At 34.3% G+C, this 19,739-nt stretch overlaps 4 protein-coding genes across 4 annotated transcripts; 3 read left to right on the top strand and 1 right to left on the bottom strand.

Annotated features, from left to right (window-relative positions):
* Window positions 1–1,790: 1,790 nt before the first annotated feature.
* LOC120160599 (receptor-like protein 43) lies at window positions 1,791–4,209 on the top strand. Its single transcript, XM_039170976.1, has 6 exons — window positions 1,791–2,320; window positions 2,413–2,492; window positions 2,669–2,812; window positions 3,293–3,429; window positions 3,513–3,672; window positions 3,722–4,209. The coding sequence occupies exons 1-6, from the start codon at window positions 1,791–1,793 to the stop codon at window positions 4,207–4,209; spliced, it is 1,539 nt and encodes a 512-aa protein (XP_039026907.1).
* An 830-nt stretch (window positions 4,210–5,039) lies between these two features.
* Window positions 5,040–9,595, bottom strand: LOC120160502 (polynucleotide 3'-phosphatase ZDP-like). Its single transcript, XM_039170912.1, has 11 exons — window positions 9,172–9,595; window positions 9,022–9,081; window positions 8,301–8,381; window positions 7,773–7,844; window positions 7,566–7,622; window positions 7,193–7,269; window positions 6,622–6,703; window positions 6,398–6,514; window positions 5,671–5,798; window positions 5,408–5,477; window positions 5,040–5,217 (listed from the first exon to the last, which is right to left on the bottom strand). Exons 1-11 carry the CDS (start codon window positions 9,376–9,378, stop codon window positions 5,170–5,172), a joined length of 999 nt encoding a protein of 332 aa, XP_039026843.1. The 5' UTR covers window positions 9,379–9,595; the 3' UTR covers window positions 5,040–5,169.
* A 2,484-nt stretch (window positions 9,596–12,079) lies between these two features.
* On the top strand, window positions 12,080–17,403 carry LOC120160598. The gene is made up of 8 exons (XM_039170975.1): window positions 12,080–12,835; window positions 13,136–13,231; window positions 13,990–14,115; window positions 14,212–14,298; window positions 14,657–15,268; window positions 15,977–16,063; window positions 16,453–17,064; window positions 17,142–17,403. Exons 1-8 carry the CDS (start codon window positions 12,080–12,082, stop codon window positions 17,172–17,174), a joined length of 2,409 nt encoding a protein of 802 aa, XP_039026906.1. The 3' UTR covers window positions 17,175–17,403.
* Window positions 17,404–17,886: 483 nt separating this feature from the next.
* Window positions 17,887–19,579, top strand: LOC120160501 (multiprotein-bridging factor 1a-like). Its single transcript, XM_039170911.1, has 4 exons — window positions 17,887–18,105; window positions 18,255–18,338; window positions 19,144–19,226; window positions 19,315–19,579. Exons 1-4 carry the CDS (start codon window positions 17,964–17,966, stop codon window positions 19,432–19,434), a joined length of 429 nt encoding a protein of 142 aa, XP_039026842.1. The 5' UTR covers window positions 17,887–17,963; the 3' UTR covers window positions 19,435–19,579.
* The last annotated feature ends 160 nt before the right edge of the window (window positions 19,580–19,739 follow it).

The following is a 19,739-nucleotide window of genomic DNA, read 5'->3' as shown; positions in this document are numbered from 1 at the left end:
GACTCATATGAGGTTTAGTCGAAATTATTTCTTGAGATAATGTGATCGTTATAGTAATGGAGAAGACGTCGTGAACACAATGTGTCTTCTCCATTTTTCACGCTGTTGAAACCCCAAAAACCATCAAAACTCTCAAAAAAACAAAGTTGGAGTCACATTGTGGTTGCTGTGTTTTTCGAAAAACACATTATATTCTCGACATCTTTCGACGAATACTATAACAATAACACTAAATTAGAAAATAATTATGACGATAACCTATACAAGATAATAATTTTTTTCACAACCCACGAGAGCAATTCAGCCGGCAAGAGGGCAACAAAATATAAACCGTATGGTTGACGAAGACCATTTCAAGTCCTACATAAATGTCCTTTTTCTTCTTCTTCTTTTTATAATTATATCATGACAACTTTAGTCATTAATATTTAAAGTGTGGTCCCTCAACTATAGGATCTTATTTGTTGAGTTCCTCGGCTACTAAAAATTATAAAATGGTCCCTCGACTATAGGGAGTTGCCTTTTTGAGTTCTTCGACTATTAAAAATTACAAAATGGTTACCCGATTATTCATTATTTTTCAAACTTATCATTTTTCGTTAAAAAATTAATGGTTGTCTTAGTTGGGCATGCTGACTAAGATATGATAGTCGTTTGAGATTATGAGATCATATTTTATCATATCTCAATCAGCAGATTAACGTCCAACTTAGTTTGCAGTCAAATTTTTAACAAAAAAATATGAGTTTAAAACATAATGAATAGTTGGGTGACCATTTTGTAATTTTTAATAGTCAAGGGACTCAACAAAGCAACTCCCTATAGTCGGGAGACCGTTTTGTAACTTTTAATAATCGGAAGACACAACAAAATAAATATATAGTCAAGGGACCATTTATATACTTTACCCTTAAAATATTTTATCGAATTGAATTTCTATAACAATATACTTAAAAAGCTCCCCATCTTACTCTCTCTCTCTCTCTCTCTCTCTCTCTATATATATATATATATATATATATATATATATATATATATGGGATAAAATCCTGTTACACAATATAAAACTCTTTTAGTTTTACACAGATTTAGGACCGTTGGATGAGTAAAAATAGATGGTTGACATTAACAGTAGAAAATGAGAAGATATTCACTGGAAAAAAATAAGGAGTTAATCTCATCTATCTATTTTCACTCATCCAACGGTCCTAAATTTATGTAAAACTAATGAGTAAAACTTTATAGGATCCAACTACATAGTGTAAAGTATTTTAGGATCGTAGGATGAGGGTAAATCAAAGACTGAGACTAACAATAAGAAATATGAAGATATTCACTGGGAAAAAAAAGCAGGTTAATCTTAGCCTTTAGTTTTCCCTCATTCAAAGATCCTAAAAAGATATAAAACTAAAGTGTAAGTGGATGTTAACCCTATATATATATATATATGAACAAAAACGAATATAAAATTTTATGTTAGGAGGTATAAACTTAAAAAGTTATATTTAAAATTTAGATGATATAAAATTATAAAATTTTAAAGAATATGAAACTAAATAATCAATAAAATATATAAAATAATTAAATTATATCATAATTTAAAATTTACACGTAGTTCGACTATATTATTTAAATCCATAACCGTATATGAATATTGAACATTCGCCCATTTTTTTACATGGAAAAAGAAAGGGTCAAGTTACTTGGAATTCACCCATTTTACCCCATCGCCTATACTATTTCTTTTTTGAATTTCCTCTTGCACGCAAGTTCTTCTTTCGCCAAACTTGATGGGAAACACTCGGTTCATTCTGATTCCTACCGTGGCGACGCTATTGCTTAATCTTGTAATTTCATTCTCCATGAAAACAAAAACTGATATCAACACAGATCAATCGGCTCTTCTTGAACTGAAAGCCCGTGTCGTTGGTGATTCTCAAAGGATCTTGACAGGCAACTGGTCCACCACTATTCCTGTTTTTAATTGGATTGGTGTCACTTGCGGATCACGACACCGAAGAGTCACAGCTCTCGATCTTTCCAAAATGAATCTCTCTGGCACCCTTCCACCTAACTTGGGAAATCTATCTTTCCTTTCTTTGCTCCACATGAGGAACAACAATTTCTATGGCTCATTACCCATCGAGTTGACTCATTTGCATCGGTTGAAATTTTTAAGTATGCCTATTAACATGTTTCACGGAGAAATCTCATCGTGGTTTGGTTACTTCCCTGAACTTCAATACTTGTCTTTGATCTATAACAATTTCACTGGTCATATCCCATCGGATATATGTGATCGTCTACCTTCACTGAAGCAGTTTATTTGACAGAAAATGAGTTTTCCGGTAAAATACCAATAGGTTTATTTAAGTGCAAAGAGTTACATAATCTGTCCTTGGCTGTTAATAGTTTGGAGGGGATTTTACCGAAAGAATTAGGGAATTTGACAATGCTCGCGACCCTATATCTTCACGACAACCTGATTGAAGGTAAACAAAAATCTTTTGGACGTAATTTTAGTTTTCTGTTTAGAAAGATTTTGCCGACGCATTTGTTCGAATCTAAAATTTCCAAAAAAAGAAACCACTCTATTTTATCACTGAAACCGTTCCACGAGTTCATAAGAAAATGACTTTTAAAAAACTAAAACATTTTCATTGTGCAGGTATAATAATCCCGCTACAAATTGGAGATCTTGTCAACTTGGAAGTATTGAACATTGGTGGCAATATGCTAAAAGGGCAACTTCCACCCATCGGTAATCTAACAAGTTTGGTACATCTCGATCTATCGGATAATAATCTAACAGGTATTATATAACATTTCTTCACTATTTATGGTTTACTTTTTTGTTCAAATTCAATATATTTAATTATATGTCAATGATATTGATTTAGTTTAGTTCGGATGATATCATTCTGTTCGGTTGATGTCATTATCATTGTAACATTCGGGAGGACGTAATATCAAATATGCTTAATTGCTCACTACATTTCGATTTAATAGTAAACAAGAAGTTTGATTAGTTTAGACGTTGTATAAAAAAATATGTATGCTTTATAACTACAATTAGAATTACAACTAGTATATTCTTATAATTATAATCAAAATTAATTATTATAATGCACAATAGAGACTGATAATTGAAATATATTTAAACTTGAGCTAGAATAATTCTAAACATAGTTCACATATATTAAAATTAAAATTAAAATAAATCTAGAGCAAAAATAAGTTGACCAACAACTTTTATATATATATTTTCTAACAAATTAATTTTATGGTGCAGGTGAAATCCCACGACAAATTGAAGATCTTGTCGACATGGAAATATTAAGGTTTCGTAACAATATGCTAAAAGGGCATCTTGCATCCATCTGCAATCTAACACGTTTGTGGGTTCTTGATTTATCCATCACATATCAGGTAATCTAACACTTTTGTCGCTTATCGGTAATCTAACGAGATTGACAACACTGGATTTGTCCTATAATAGTCTGATTGGACAGATCCCCGCCACAATTGCAAGTTTAAGAAACTTGCAAGTTCTCGTTGTTTCGGACAATGTGCTGGTAAATGATATCCCATCCGAGTTGTGCCGATTGGGGAGTTTGCTCATCTTGGATCTCAAACGTAACAAGTTGTCCGGACGAATACCAGCATGCATAGGTGATCTGGTTTACAATAGCTGTAGTTATACCCATTTTCACAAGCATAGATTTGTCGGTCAACGGATTCTATGGAGAAATTCCTGAGGCCTTTGGAGAGCTTCGCATACTTCTAGCACTCAATCTCTCTCATAATAGCCTAACCGGTCCTATCCCTCCGTCATTCGGGAATTTGGCAGAACTTGAATCTTTGGATCTCTCGCTTAACAAGCTGAGTGGCAGAATCCCTTCCGAATTGACGAATATGACATTTCTTGGAGTGCTTAAGCTCCAGTACAACAATCTTGTGGGAGCCATTCCCTGTGGCAAGCAATTTGAAACGTTTGATAATGATTCTTATAGAGAGAACTTGGGTTTGTGTGCATTCCCATTGTCAAAGGAATGTGACTATGATGAGAGACCAGTGCCAATGCAAGATGAAGAAGGTAATGGGAATGGAATAGCCTTTGTCTGGAAAGGTGCAATGATGGGGTACGTATGTGGTGTGGTATTGGGAATAAGCATGGCATACATTGTGTTCACAACAGGAAGACCATGATGGTTAATCCGATTGATTGAGAGAGATTTGCAAGAGAAGTTTACGTGCTGGATTCTGAAGAACTTAAGGAAGAAAAGAAACTAATCCTACAAATCCATCATCTGTTTTTTTCATCATCAACCAGGTAACTTTGGAAATGAGTCCGAGGGAAGATGAAGTTATGTTCTGCAGGCATAGTTGCTTGTCTTCCATGGAATGTTTTTTTCCGATTGGAGTTCTTAGTTGATAGCTTGCGTCAGTTTTTCAGCTCTCATGTGATGCTTGTCTAGGCTTACCTCCATGTATTCGTCTGGCGCGTCCTACCATACCATGTAAAATACTTGCATTCCAGGATATTCTTAGGATAACAGAACAAAGAGCTTTACACCTACAATTCTTGAAAATCCAATTTGTCATGGCCATGTACAATACACTATATTCACACCAAAAGCCTGTAATATAGTCATCCATAGCTGCTGCATATATGAACACACTGCAAACAAATGATCATTGGACTACATCCCCTCATTACAAAGCCGACAAGTCAGGTCCACTTGCTGACTCCATCAGAAAATATGATCCTTAGATTGCAAGCGAATAATTAAAACTAGCAATGAGTGTCCTTAAGAAACTCCAACAAGATGACAATGTAAAAGCAGGTCTCAATGCTTAGTAATCGATATCAATGCTTACAAACTTAGCCTGGTAAAACCACTGCTGCTGTTCGGAAGAAACGTGCTTGATTTTAGCAATAGCAGATATGAATGAAGTTTTATTTCTGACAAAATATAATGCAAAGGCAAAAAGGGTCCTTAAGATTTAAGAATCAATCTAAAGTATAATAATCTCCGATCACAGTTTGAGTCCAGGTTTTGCTGTTAAAAAGATATTACGGATAGCTTAAAACTACTAAAGTACTACATGCCAGCCACTGATAAGCATAAGCTACGTTGTGAATCAGCAGCTACTAACCAAAATTGACTAAGTGCTGAAATAGTCCTCAGGTAGGTAAAATTTCAATCCAATCGCCTGCAACCACGAAAATTTCGTGTAAACAAAACAGTTACTGAAAATTTGAAAGAACAAGGCCATCTTCAGTATTCCAGTCTCGGCCAAATGGTAGATTAGAAAGGCAAGTTATAGCAACCACAAATCAATTATGGAAAACTAAACTTTCGGAAAATAAAATAATCAATAAAATGAACGAGTTCAATGACACCTGTGCAAATTTTATATCAGCATCACTGTGATCATTGGGTCTCCCAGCAGCATCGCCAACATAAAAGGATCTACCAAGACAATCAAAGTTTTCGTCAAATCAGTGTTCCTATTCATAGTGATATTGACAAAACTAAAAGTTGAACACCACCAATATCACCCTCTTATACTCCAAAAATTCCCAAAGCACTACCAGCGAGTTTAAGCAACCTACTTAAAAGTTTAGAATAGTGAAACAATATAATGAAGACGCAGAAAAATAACTGATCCATATCAATTGGAATGCCAGAATTGAAATTTTTCTCCATGATGTGCCACATCCCAGTATTTGGTTTGCGGAAAGGATCATCTGCTTTACCACCAGAACTGCCTATTCCGCAAGCTATAAAAACCTGCACATGTATAACGGAGTGAAGACTTTTCAAATTCATGATATTTTCACATTATTGTGGAGCACTTTAGACGCATTATAAAGGCATTTAAAAAATGTTTCCATCTTTACAGAGATCAGCATGGTGATTTTATACTTCATTGCATCATGTATTGTAAAGTGACCATGGAACATTTTCAGACATCAGAGAATGATATCTAACAAGTTGTTTTACTTAATGTATTCAAAGATCCCAGGAGACCTCAAAGCCTGGACTGTCCCCATCAATCCCATAATTGCTTTTTAGCTGGAAACTTTAAGCAGCACATTTAACTCGATTAAAATAAACCCTAATCTCAAATTAGTGGGGGTTGACCTGATAAATGTATTTACCCCCCACTCTGCTCAGTGAAGGGTCCCTTCATCCAAAAGTTTGAGCACCACCTTGATAAAATAAAATGCCATCGAGATGAAGACTGGGAACAATTATTTCAAGAAGCACCATCATGCTAATTTAAGTCCAGCACCAAAAATGATTCGAGATTTGTTGCCGCTGAGAAGTTTAAATAGATTCGATATACTTTCTTTCTACGGAGGAAAACTAAAGGGAGCAAACCTAACCTGCATTGGAACCTTTACTTGCTTGATGAAATTGTTAAGACGTCCAATTTTTGAGTCCACAGCTACCTGCCTTTTGTTCTTCCAGCGGTCAATATTGGATTCGTTTGTAAAGATTACCTAAATTTTGCACAAATCAAAGCCATAATAAGAAAAATAAAATGCACTGAAATTATAGTTTCTTAGAAAATAAACAATCAAAAAGCTTTCAGAACACAAAACAAAACCAGCTTAAAGCCCTCTTCATAAAGACTCTGCAGCTTCTCTGGTATTGAAGGATACATAAGGGACCAAGCATCTGCACCAACTCTGAAAAACAAATATGTTTATCAATTCAAACAAGTGAGCAGCTACTTCAATTTGGCACTTAAAGCAGAGTACTTATGATGGGGGATAACAAGGTGGCATATGGCCATTCCTACACTTGTCAGCAAAACAACCATTTTCCCTTTATTCCCCATGCCTCCTAAAGCTCTAATTCCTATTCCAAGCAAGGCAGTTATGTTGAACTGTACTCCATTGGATCAATTAGAATGCATGGGAAGGAAAAATGTTCAAAAGAGTTTAACATCGTTCAGAACCAAAACTAAGTTAAATTATGAGCATGCAAGGGAATGTCATAGAACAAAACCAGTTGAATTCAAGAATCTCATTTAACAACGATGTGAAATCAACTGATAGAAAAACAAGCATTTACTTTATTCATCCAATGCCAGTACATGCCAAATTTATGCAATGTCGAATGTAAGAATGTAGAACAACCATAACTAAATGCAAAGAAAACTGCAAACGAATTACCTTTTAACAGACGTGTTAGCCAGACAACCATCAAAATCAAAAGCAGCAATTTTACCAGAATCATGGAGACCATCATCCTGAGGAGGATAAAATGGACATGTCACCTTATCATCTTAACTGAAGTACTCCATGCAAACAATTCAATTAAAAGAAATAATGAGTCGAGAACATTCTCGACGTAAGAAGAATCTGGATATGCCCCAAAAAATCAAATAAATAAAATGATGAAAGTGAAGGACATAAATATTAAAAAAATAAAAATAGATAGATTCTGCAAGATTAGACAAATTATTAAACTTCAGCATCCACTATCATGAAAGCATTCAAGTTTTCCTTCCTTCATTTGTCAACTGTATTATGATTGGCATCTTACCCGCTCAAGAAATATAACTGTCTGGAAAGCCTTCCATTTTGGTTCTAAAGCAGCATCCTAAAGCACAGAAAAAGATACAAATAGGAAAGCCAGAAAAGTTTGCACCAAAGATGGAAACATTTGAGCTATAAATAAAATAAAATAAATCCTTAGAATATGTTAAGGTCCAAGAACATAATAATATATAACAAGCAAAACACATCATACCTTATACTTATCCTTGACATCGGAGACAGAAAAGGCTATGTCAAACTGAGATTTCTCATTCGGTGTTGACAACTAGTTGAGAGCATAAAAATTTAAAGCTGATCAGTTGATGGGATCCTCAACTACACAAATACCATGAACTCAAAAATTATATATAAGAATTAACCACACAAACTGACTCACTCTTTTTTGGTGAACCCATGCATGGTATAGTTAGTGCACAAGCAATTAGGCAGGCTTCGAATTTGGAACTAATAATAGATGATTTTCCTTTATTTATTCTTTGAGTTTCTCAACATACAAGAAATGCGATAAAAGGATAACCCACACTTACTTTCCTCCACTTCAATATCTTCTCTGTATTTATATGTTCTCTGTATAGTGAAAAGGATATGGCATAAAATATGATAGATAGATGATAATAAGTGCAATGCAAAGGTGAAAATGGAAAAGTGGTTCTACTTTTCTTCTTTTCTTTTTTGAAGGTCTCTATATCACACAAGAAAGTGGAAAGCGATACTCTTGTACCTTAATTTTCTTTGAAATGCTTTTCTCTGATTCAATTTCTTCTTCTTGTTGTTTTCTTTCCCTTTCATCTTTTCCCTGCAACTGTTAATGAAATCAATACACTAACAAAGATGAAAGTGGAAAACCATAAGTTTAATATTTTTTTTTGGGGGGGGGGGGGTTCCCCACCCTCAAAATACACCTAAAGCATCTCTTCTTCATCTCAACGAAAAAGGAAATAAGGACAACATAAAATCATATTCACATTACCAAGTGAGGACAACGTAGCAACATTTTATCAGCAACCCAATCTATGTGAAAACCATGGAAAGGCAAAACACAGGAACTGTGTATGACTACAATTACATTCCATACAAATCTAGTAAAGGTTCCAGAATTCAATTCAGGGGGGATTCCAACAGAAAGTTCCCTTTTCAAACTCGTTCTTAACTCTAGCTCATGCCAATTATATTAGGCAATATGCTGCGCGGGAAAAAGAATCAAACAAAGCTAGACTCCTCTTGGACACAATGTTTCATCATTGTTGAAGTGAAATTCGAGTAATACTTTATTAATTTTGGGTCATCTACAGCATAAACATAAATCAGACATGATTAACAACTAGTATTTTTCAAAACACACTCAACTGTGTTACGAAGTAACTAGCAAACTCTAAAATTAAACAGCAAGAGATAATCTCAGTTCAGATTTATAATCAAAACACTGAAATTTAACAAAGTACCTGCTGGGTCGACTTAGTAGACCCATCAGCCAATTTCTTTAAAGCTTCCTGGTCAACACCCTAACACCACCAACAGCAAAAATCACTTTATATATATATATATATATATATATATATAGCTGCAAGGGAAAAGGGTGAAAAAGGTTCAACCTTGAGAGAGTCAAAGCCTTTTATTCCATCAACGGAATCAATGTTTCCAGCAAAGCAATCCAAGTGATGCCATTTGGTCATGTCAAAGCCTCTAGCATCTCTAGAAACAAGGCCCAACCTCAGGGACTGAGCAGTTATGGCGCTGCCACATTTCTTGCAAGAGGACCTTCCGGACTTGGCATACTCAGCTACGATTTTGGTGGACATATTTCGCTTTTTCCAACAGTGAAAAGGAAAGTGAGAGAAAAGATGGGGGCTTTCGAGGGATTCAGGATTGGGGAAGCGGGAAAACAGAAGAGGAATTCTGGGTTTATCGAGTATTGTAAGGAATAAGGAAAGCTTAAGCATAGAAAGAGAGATGGGGTTTTATGGGGAAGAGCCGAAAATGCTTAATGGGCTCCCGCCATTTTGTGGTAGTTTCGGTGGGGAGTTGGCTCAACAGTGAAATGGATTCTGCCTTAAAAAATAAAAAGGTTGATTTGAGTTAGCTCGCCGGATTATCGTGAGCGTAAAACACAACTAATTAATATAATATTATAAAAAGTTATAATCGATTGTAATTAAAATGTTTATTTAATATGTAACTTTTCAGAATAAATTTAATAACATTTTATATTGAAATTAGAAATATTATATTCTTATTATGTAAATTATATAATTATTAGAGTTATAAATTTAAAAATTATCGTAAAAAAGTTTATGTAATCCAAATTATTATAAATTGTATAATTTTTTAGAATAGATTAAATAATATTTTAAGTTAAAACTTATAACAACGTAATATTTTTATTTGTACCCGAAATTATTATAAAATATATAGCTTTTTAGAGTAAATATGATAACATTTTAAGTTGAAAATCACTACAAATTATCTTTAGATTTTTCTGTCTCACATCAGAACTACCAATGATATATATATATATATATATATATATATAAGAAAATAACCTCAGTGACCAAAAATCTCAGATAAATAGAAAATCGAACGCGATTTTTAACTATCGCAACGCGAATTTGCGATAGTGGAGATCGCAATGCGAATTAAAGATCGCATTGCGATTTTGTTGGTCATTTTCGCAAATCCAAAAAAAGTTGGTCAAAATCGTATATTATCTGGGATTTTTGGTCACTGAGGTTATTTTCTCTATATATATATAGCTGAGATTGACTCATTGTTTCTTTTCAGTGAATATCTTCTTATTTTCTACTGTTAATCTCATCCATCTATTTTCACTCATTCAACGATCTTAAATTTGTACAAAAATGTAAGAGTTTTACATTATGTAACTGGAAGAATTTTACATTGTGTAACATGATCATATATATATAATATGGTAGTTATGTTGTGAGACATAAAAATATAAGGATAATTTGCGGTGAGTTTTAATTGAAAATGTTATTATATTTACTCTAAAAAGTTATAAATTTTGTAATAATTTTTTGTGCAAGTGAAAATGTTACATTGCTTTAAGTTTTAACTTAAAATGTTATTCTATCTATTCTAAAAAGTTACACACACATATGTATATATATATAATTTAGCACATCTCAATAGTAAAAGGAAATATTATTCTCTTCAGAAAATATAAGTTTGTGCAACCGTGTTTTTATGATGTTTGTGTTGTGTTAATAAGATAAGAAAAGTATGAATAGATACTATGTTATAATCACCAAATACTATTCCAAAAAATCTAAACTACACTCATTGTCATTAAATTATTGAGAATTTTAATTTGAGCACTGATCTTTTAATTTTTTTAATTAAACTTAAATGTTAGTAATACTTTTGCAAATTAAAAAAAAGATTTGTGATTGCAATAGAAAAGAAATAATACGTTAGTGATTACTGGTGTAGTTAACCCATAAAATAAAATAAAATAAAATGTATATTTTTATATAGATAAATTACAAGAATGATCACTTATCTTTTATATTTGTACATCTTTTCTCACCAAATACAAAAAACATATGTTTTAGTCATTCACGTTATTGTCTTATTAAGTTTTGGTCATTAGGACGTTAAATGTCGTTAGTTTAATGACGTGACATGTTCGTAAAAGAGTTTAATTTTTATTTTAACCCATATACTTTAGACAAATACTAATATGAGCCCTTTTGTAAAATCTAAAATAGTTTAGGAACAAAATTTTAATTTATCACTTTTTTAATATACTTTTCTTTCGATTCCACTTGCGTCGCACTATTCATCTTCTTCGTCGTCGATTAAACACAATGAATTGTTTGAGTTTCTTATGGAAAAAATATAACTTTAAATAATAGAACGTTCCATTGATATGTTTTCCTACTCAACGTGTAAGGAGATCGGTCGCTAATTTAATTGCATTTAACAGTGAGTGCCTGAGTGTTGTAAATTCTTATCTTCCATCAGATCATAAGTTATAGTACAAAGACTGTGTGCGTGAAATATTACCCTCCGAATGAATGACAGAGTCAAATGAAAACACATATACGCAGAGAATTTATAAATCTAATCACCGAGTAACACACATAAATGGAGGTTATAAAAAGGTTCATAATTAATATTTTATCTAAAATTTAGGGGTTAAAATAAAATTTAAACCCTTTTAATAACGTACCACATCATCAAACTAACGGCATTTAACATCCAAATGATTAAAATTTAATAAAACGATAATGTAAGTGGCAGTAACTTATTTTTTGAATTATATGGGCAAAAATGTACAAATACAAAAGAAAAGTGATCACTCTTGTAGTTTACCCTTTTTATATCACTTCTTTCAGCTTCCTCTTATAACCAGTTCCCATGTTTCACCCTTTGCTCGCCCTCCAATCAGAATTTTATTCGAAGTGATTCTAAGTGGAAGAAATTTCTATAAAAAAAAATTCCAATAAACAAAGGAAAACCCGAAAATTTATACTCGTCCTAATGAATCCATATGACGAGAAAAGGCTAAGAGACGAAGTGATCTACTTACACAATCTCTGGCACCAAGGTCCCCCTCAGAGCACTAATCAAACCCCCCAGAAGAGACCCGGACCTTCAACCCAAAACCCCACCAACAGAAGAAAGTTTGCTCATTCAGGATCCTACCCACCACCCAAACCCGACCCTGGACTCGATTGGTCAGCCCTTATGAAACCCTCATCACCTCCGTCTCCTGGATGGCCAGAACCCAAGTCTAAACCTGACCCCACCACCGTCAGGCCTGTTTCAGTTGAAGACCAAGCCAGGTTTGCCTCCATGCAAATGCAAAACAAGGTCGTTGAAAGTTGCAAAGAGTTTTTTAATAAAAGAGATCATGATGAAGAAGACAGTGATGGTGATGGTGATGGTGTTGGTGATGGTGATGAAGAAGAAAATAATGAGTTTGACTTGTTTTTGACGAATATTTTTGTGAATAACAGTGAGTTGAGGGGTTATTATGAGGAGAATCACGAGAAAGGTGAGTTCTTTTGCTTGGTTTGTGGTGGCATTGGTGAGAATTTAGGTAAGAAATTCAATGGATGTGTTGGGCTTGTACAGCATTGTATGTCGATTTCGAAAACAAAGTGTAAGACAGGCCATAGAGCTTTTGGATTGGTTGTTTGTAAAGTTCTTGGTTGGGACTGTGATAGGTTGCCTGTGATTTTGTTGAAGGGGGAGCCTTTGAGTCGTCGTTTGGCAAATTCAAGGGAATCCCAGGTAAAATTTATTTTTTTTACTTCATCTTGTTTTTTGTGTTTAATTGCATGCTAATTGTCTCAATCATGGAGCTGTATGAGCGTAGGATACATGTGAACTCTGTATATTTACACGGTATAGATGATTTGAATCGAATAATTAGTAGTAGAATTGATATTGAGAATAATCATTCCCTATGTGAACTGCTGCCAAATGTTGGATTGTGGTCATGCTTGATTAATGAGGAATTTTGTGTGATATGAGTTTAGGAATTGAATTGAATTTAAATAAGGAATTATATTCTAATTGTGTTAAGTGCAGAACACTTTAAATGGAGATGCTTCCAATAAAAATGTGGACAATCTTGAAACCGGAAGTTCAGATGGCGAAGTCCAGAAAGAAATGTCTAAATCTCTGGTAAGAGTTTATCTATAAACTTTTTCTGCTAGTATTTTTATGGACTTTTTGCAATGTTGTGATTGAAGAGATTGTTGTATGATGTGAAATAATACCAACTGCATTACGTTTAGTCGTGAGATCTTGTATCTTTTAGTTTTAAAGTTGAACAATATTCGATTCTTTTACAAATTAAATGAAAAGTATGAGGATTCTGATTTTAAAGGATATCAACTAGATGGCTTTTTTTCCTAATAACAATCATAATAATAGTTGTTACAGCATTGTAGGTGTACGGTTTCCATTTTATGGGCAACTGAGCAGTATAATTATGTATGTCAGATATGCAAACTTTTGATATTTGTAAAAATTAGTTACCAAATTACCGATATTCTAATTTTTCCACTTACCGATATTCTTTGTTGGTATACTCGATATCATCACCTTCATTTCATTCCTAAGAGCACTATAATGATGCTTCTTAACGTTCTATATGTGTTTAATCTCATGGCTAATTTGAAGAGAGGCCAATAGATGATTTGAGGATATGTGAACAGCTGGTGAAAAGCCTAGAGTTTCTCTTAGAATATTTTGAAACCAAGCCTTTTCATTAAAGTACTAAAGCCAACCTCGTTTATTCATTTCAGTCAGAGCATGTTTTGTTTGATTTTTGTCACATTGTTGTGGATTTTTGAAATGGTCCTTATCCTGACATTGCTCGTGCATTAGTTAAATTTGGTTTTTCTAGTTCATAGGTTGGCTTATGTCAAATTTTGCAGGATAAGAAGAATGATTTGAATGTAATTTCGGGTAATGTGGAGTCTGCGAATGATGATGGTAATAAATCAGTTGAAAGAGAGGTTTTTGGTATTGGCCAGAGAAATGGTGAATTGATGGTCTGTGAGGTGAGTAACGAGTATTGTGAGTGTAGGATTATTCGCTTTATCATTCGTGGAATCTTGGTAAACGAGGAATTTTCTTGTTGCTCTTTTGAGTTGCAGAATTCTTTAAAGGGGGATGATGCCAATAAAAATGTTGAAGGCCTCCAGATTTCAGATGCTAAACCAAACAAAGCAGTTGATGATATGGTTAGATAACTATTTTCTAGTAGTGTATGCATGTCCCACAAGTACTTTACCAGCAATCTCAACCTTGTTCTTCATTGCATACTACAATGAGCTATGAAAATGGTTCTCCATGATCCACAAGTATGGAAACTCGTTGTTATTAGGTGAAAAGGGGGATATGATATTATTTAGGTCCCCTAATTGTACCTCTGCTACACAACAATTTGTACAAAACATTATCCAAGTTGTTGCTTCTGCAAGTGCTTCTTTCAGATCCCCTCACTTGCACCCTTTCTTTCGAATGTTAAACTGGAAAAAGTCGGTTATCGATTTTGGTGTCATCAAAATCTTTATCTGTTTTGGAATGTGTATGATGCAGGGATCAGACTCGTCTCAGATCACTACCAGTGAATGGCCCTGCATTGAACCTGTTAATGAGTCCGCTTCAGCAACTCTGGAATGGCCCAGCTTTACGCCTTGTACTGCTCCTGTCACACACGTGGTTTCTGCTGAAGAACAGGTAAGAATCAACATGGTGCAGTTCCAGCAGAATGTCTTTGAAGCTTGCACACAATTCTTATCTACAACAGCTGAATCAGACAGTGGCGAAGATGATAACGAATTTGATGAAGATGAAAATGAAGATGATTTAATGGATGAAGATGGGTCTAAAGACAGTGAGGAGTTCAGTTTCTTTCTGAGGCTTTTCACAGAGAACAAAGGACTCCGCAATTATTATGAGACTCACTATAGAGATGGGGATTTCTTTTGTTTGGTCTGTCGCGGGATCAAGGAAAAAGCTTGGAGGACTTTTATAGACTGTGTGGGGCTTATTCAGCATTCAACTGCGATATCAAAGACAAAAAGGAAACGGGCTCATAGAGCTTTTGGGCAGGTTATTTGTAAGGTTCTTAATTGGGATATTGACCATCTTCCGTCAATCATGTTAAAGAGTGAGCCTCAGATCCATCCATTGGAAAACTCGTCACAGGTAAGTTGGTAAACCATTGATATGCAACTGAGCATTATAATTATGCATGTCAGAGATGCAAACTTTTGATAGTATGAAAATTAGTTACAAAATTACCCAAATACTAAAGTTACCCCTTACCAATATCCCTTTGCTGGTATATTCAACATCATCATCTTTATTTCATTCCTAAGAACACTATAACGATACTTCCTAACATTCTATGCGTATATAATCTCATGACTTGTTTACATGAGGATGACAATAGGTGATTTTAAGGATGCGCCAATGGTTGTGAGAAACCTAGATTTTCTCTTAGAATATTTTGAAACTAAGCCTTTTCCGTAAAGTACTAACCTCATTGATTCAAATCAGAGCATGTTTTTTTTAATAAAAAAATTATCTCATGTTGTGGCCCTTTGAAATGTATCTTATCCCGACATTATCCGCACTAGCTATTTTGGTTTCCAAGCTCAACTGTTGGCTTATGTTTAATTTTGCCCTATAGGGGGGGATGATTTGAATTTTGTTTTGGGTTATGTATAATCTGCAAATGCTAATGGTAGTGAATCAATTGAAAGAGAGGTTTCTACTATTGGTCAAGAGTAATGTTGAATTGATGGCCTGTAACACAAGTAACGCAAGTGTAGTATTTTTCACTTAATTCATGTGCACTAGTGGAATCTGAGCTAAATACGGAATTATCTATTGTTTATGTAAATTTTGCAGAATTCCTTGAATGCCGATGAAAATGTAGAAAGTCTTGGGATTTCGGATGGTGAACCAAAACCAAACAAAGGAGCACTTAATGATCTGGTGAGATAATTTCTTTCTCTTGCACTGTATCCATGCCATATAAATCACCCACGCATCCTTTACTAGCATACCACAAGGAGCTATAATAAAGCTTCTCCACGATCCACAAGCTTATAAAAACTCATTGTTATTTGGTGAAAGAAAATTGAAAATGATGCTATTAAGATGTTCTATGGAGAAAAGCCCGGGTAAGTTCGAGAGTAAGTTACCTAATCCTACCTCCGCTGCGCAACAATTCTTACAAAGCATTATCCAAGTTGTGGCTTCAACAAGTACTTTCAGATTCCCTCACTTGCACCCTTTGTTTTGAATGTTAAACTAAGGAAAGTCGGTTATCGGTTTTGGCACCATCAAAATCTTTATCTGTTTTGGAATTGTGTATGATGCAGGGATTAGACTCGTCTCAGATCACTACCAGTGAATGGCCCTGCATTGAACCTGTTAATGAGTCCACTTCAACAACTCTGGAATGGTCCAGCTTTAAGCTTTGTACTGCTCCTGTCACACGCATGGTTTCTTCTGAAGAACAGATACGAATTGACATGGTGCAGTTCCAACAGAATGTCTTTGAAGCTTGCACACAATTCTTATATACAACAGCTGAATCAGACAGTGATGAAAATGATAATGAATTTGATGAAGATAAAAACGAAGATGATTTAATGGATGAAGACGGGTCTAAAGATGGTGAGGAGTTCAGTTTCTTTCTGAGGCTTTTCGCCGAGAACAATGGACTCCGAAGTTATTACGAGACTCACTGTAGAGATGGGGATTTCTTTTGTTTGGTCTGTCGTGGGATTGGGAAGAAAGCTTGGAGGACTTTCAAAGACTGTGTGGGACTCATTCAGCATTCGACTGCGATATCAAAGACAAAAAGGAAACGAGCTCATAGAGCTTTCGGGCAGGTTATTTGTAAGGTTCTTAATTGGGATATTGACCATCTTCCATCAACCATATTAAAGAGCGAGCATCGAAGCCATTCAATGGAGGACTTGTCACAGGTAACCATCGATCTACAATACTGAAACTGCAAGTTCCCTTTATTCATTGCTAATAACAACCATAACATTGTCTGCAGAAGAATTCTTCAGAGGAAAATAACACAACCTAAAGCAGACGATAATGAGGAGGAGAATCCGAGTTTTCAAAAATCTGGGTGAAGACTATCACAATCTGAAGTAGAAGAAATGTGTTAAAATCAATTAACATTGTAGCTAGCTAGTGCAAGTGTATGATGAATTGTTTCATTTGAATGATTCCCCTTCTCCCTGGATGAAGGTGTTAACCATTATGCAAAAACTTGGATTAATTTATACATATTTAAGCAGTCTATAAATATTTGTACTTGTTGGTTTAGATATTCTACTTTAATCATTCTTAATCCCCGTTATTTTCAAAGTTTAAAATTTTGATTTTAATTTAAACAATAATTGTAAAATTTATTATATCAAATTTTGGTATTAGCCCTTATGTGTAAGTTGTAAATTTAGCTGATAAATGTCAAAATTATACTTTATGTTTTAAATGTTTAACTTTTTTTATTAAATGTTTCATCCCATCACTATTTTAGAGTTGATATGATAATTTCATATAAAAAAATTGCCGATTGAATAGTAAAAAGAATTGACTATGATAATGATAACAAAGGAAGATTCGAAGAGTACGTGGGTTAATTTATAATCTATAGATAAAGCAGGGACTAATAATAGTAATAAATAAATTACTAATAGGATAATGTTTAATTATTGTTCATATCCTTAATAATACCTATAAATAAAGGAAGCCCCTAGATATTTTTGTTGCAAACTTTATCTGACCAAAAGAAATTCTCTCTTTTGATTCTTTACTTTCCCTTTGCCTGTCCTTCTATCCGATCGAGGAACTTTAAGAGCTTACAGAAATGGCCGGAATCGGACCTTTAACTCAAGACTGGGAGCCCGTCGTCATTCGGAAGAAAGCCCCTAGCGCCGCCACCAAAAAGGATGAAAAAGTCGTCAACGCCGCCCGTCGAGCCGGTGCCGAGATCGAATCCGTCAAAAAATGTAATCTTTTTTTTCTTCTCTTTTTTACCCCTTTTTTTTTAAATAAAAGGAGAATACCTAATATAATTAGATTTTTCATTTCAATTAGGGTTTTTAGTTGATAATGAAGGATAACACAAGTATGTTTTCTTGTTGATGGGAATTTGCAGCGAATGCTGGCACAAACAAGGCAGCATCAAGTGGTACGACTTTGAATACAAGAAAGCTTGATGATGAAACTGAAAATCTTGCTCGTAAGGAATACTTTATTCCCTTTCGTTCTCTTTTTTTTTCCTATTTATTCAATTATAGCTGAATTACGTCAGAATAATAAATGATTTGTTTTTATGTATGAAATCAATTTATTGCTCACAAGAGAATAGTATTTTCAAAACTGAATTTATTGGTAATATTTTGTGTAAGAAGTAATGTAATAATTTCTTTTTGAATCTCTGTATTGGGGTGGATTTTTTTATTTCAATACATTAAACTATCCATAATCCCTGAAACCCTATATTGAAGCAATTGCGAACCCACAGCCTTCCAGACGTGCCAACCGAGCTTACGATTTAGTTGGCTGTGTTGGGGTGGATTTAAATTTTTGTATGGCAAGTGTTTGTTGATTTGAAGTATGTTTCTTCTGTAATTGACAATTTTATTAAATTTTTAGTCTTAACAGTTTAAAAATGAGTTTTTCTGTAATCTTTGTTGAGAAAAATCGAAATATAAAGGGGTGGTTTTCGAGTTTTTCGGTATGGTTGCAGTAGCAATGACTTGGTTAATACATCCTTGCATTCTTTGGAATGGTATTTTTATCATGTGCAAGTCAAATTACTTGCCCAATTTGTCCATTGCTTTGAAAGTTCAATTATGCTTTGATGATTTTATTTACATAAACTCGGTGAATATTATGTGTTTTGGTGATCTCATTCATAACAAGTGAGATGCTTTGTGACCTGAAGCTCCATTGTTTTCACTAATTTTAAACATTTATAGACCTTCAGGTTTTGATCGGTGTTTCCATTATAAATTTTGATTGGTGTTTAAACTAATGAACAGATGAACGAGTGCCAACAGAACTGAAGAAAGCTATCATGCAGGCTCGAATGGATAAGAAACTCACCCAGGCTCAACTTGCTCAGGTCTCTCTCTCTTCATCTATGCGTATGCTTATGCATATTCCCTATATTCCCTAAGTTCTTTCATTGAATCTTTCTGGTCGTCCTACAGATGATCAACGAAAAGCCTCAGATCATACAAGAGTATGAATCTGGAAAAGCTATCCCTAACCAGCAGATAATCGGTAAACTTGAGAGGGCACTTGATACGAAGCTGCGAGGGAAGAAGTGAGGAGGGCCTAATTGTAATATCAAACAGAACTCAAATTTGGTTGTTCAGTGTCCGAGTCCTTAAAACTTGTGATAGAAATAAATATTCCCGATCCGTACTATGGCTTGCATGGAATAACAGTGTCTTCAACTTTGCCCGATTACTATGATTATGAAGTTTGTGTTCTTTAATGTCACAAGGAATTATCTTTGCTGTTTATCGGTTTATGCTTTGCTTGTCCATTTAGAATGATTTACTGATCAACAGACGATGGTTTAATCAATTACAAACAGCCATAAAAATATGTCGATTTCAACAGGAACTCA

The sequence above is a fragment of the Hibiscus syriacus genome, unplaced genomic scaffold, assembly GCF_006381635.1.
Source record: "Hibiscus syriacus cultivar Baekdansim isolate YM2019G1 unplaced genomic scaffold, ASM638163v2 tig00111392_pilon, whole genome shotgun sequence".
Classification (NCBI taxonomy): domain Eukaryota; kingdom Viridiplantae; phylum Streptophyta; class Magnoliopsida; order Malvales; family Malvaceae; genus Hibiscus; species Hibiscus syriacus.
This window is presented reverse-complemented; position numbering and strand designations above follow the sequence as displayed.

Bases quoted from the DNA above. Each gene is read 5' to 3' on its own strand.
- LOC120160599 (XM_039170976.1), top strand. From the start codon at position 1,791: ATGGGAAACACTCGGTTCATTCTGATTCCTACCGTGGCGACGCTATTG. The intron at 2,493-2,668 runs GTAAACAAAAAT...TTCATTGTGCAG, and splicing joins TCACGACAACCTGATTGAAG to GTATAATAATCCCGCTACAA. The intron at 3,430-3,512 runs GTAATCTAACAC...CTGATTGGACAG, and splicing joins ATTTATCCATCACATATCAG to ATCCCCGCCACAATTGCAAG.
- LOC120160502 (XM_039170912.1), bottom strand. From the start codon at position 9,378: ATGTCCACCAAAATCGTAGCTGAGTATGCCAAGTCCGGAAGGTCCTCT. The intron at 7,623-7,772 runs GTATGATGTGTT...TCTGTGCTTTAG, and splicing joins ATGTCAAGGATAAGTATAAG to GATGCTGCTTTAGAACCAAA. The intron at 6,704-7,192 runs GTAATTCGTTTG...TTTGTTTTTCAG, and splicing joins GCTAACACGTCTGTTAAAAG to AGTTGGTGCAGATGCTTGGT.
- LOC120160598 (XM_039170975.1), top strand. From the start codon at position 12,080: ATGAATCCATATGACGAGAAAAGGCTAAGAGACGAAGTGATCTACTTA. The intron at 14,299-14,656 runs GTTAGATAACTA...TGTATGATGCAG, and splicing joins ACAAAGCAGTTGATGATATG to GGATCAGACTCGTCTCAGAT. The intron at 16,064-16,452 runs GTGAGATAATTT...TGTATGATGCAG, and splicing joins AAGGAGCACTTAATGATCTG to GGATTAGACTCGTCTCAGAT.
- LOC120160501 (XM_039170911.1), top strand. From the start codon at position 17,964: ATGGCCGGAATCGGACCTTTAACTCAAGACTGGGAGCCCGTCGTCATT. The intron at 18,106-18,254 runs GTAATCTTTTTT...GGGAATTTGCAG, and splicing joins GATCGAATCCGTCAAAAAAT to CGAATGCTGGCACAAACAAG. The intron at 18,339-19,143 runs GTAAGGAATACT...ACTAATGAACAG, and splicing joins TGAAACTGAAAATCTTGCTC to ATGAACGAGTGCCAACAGAA.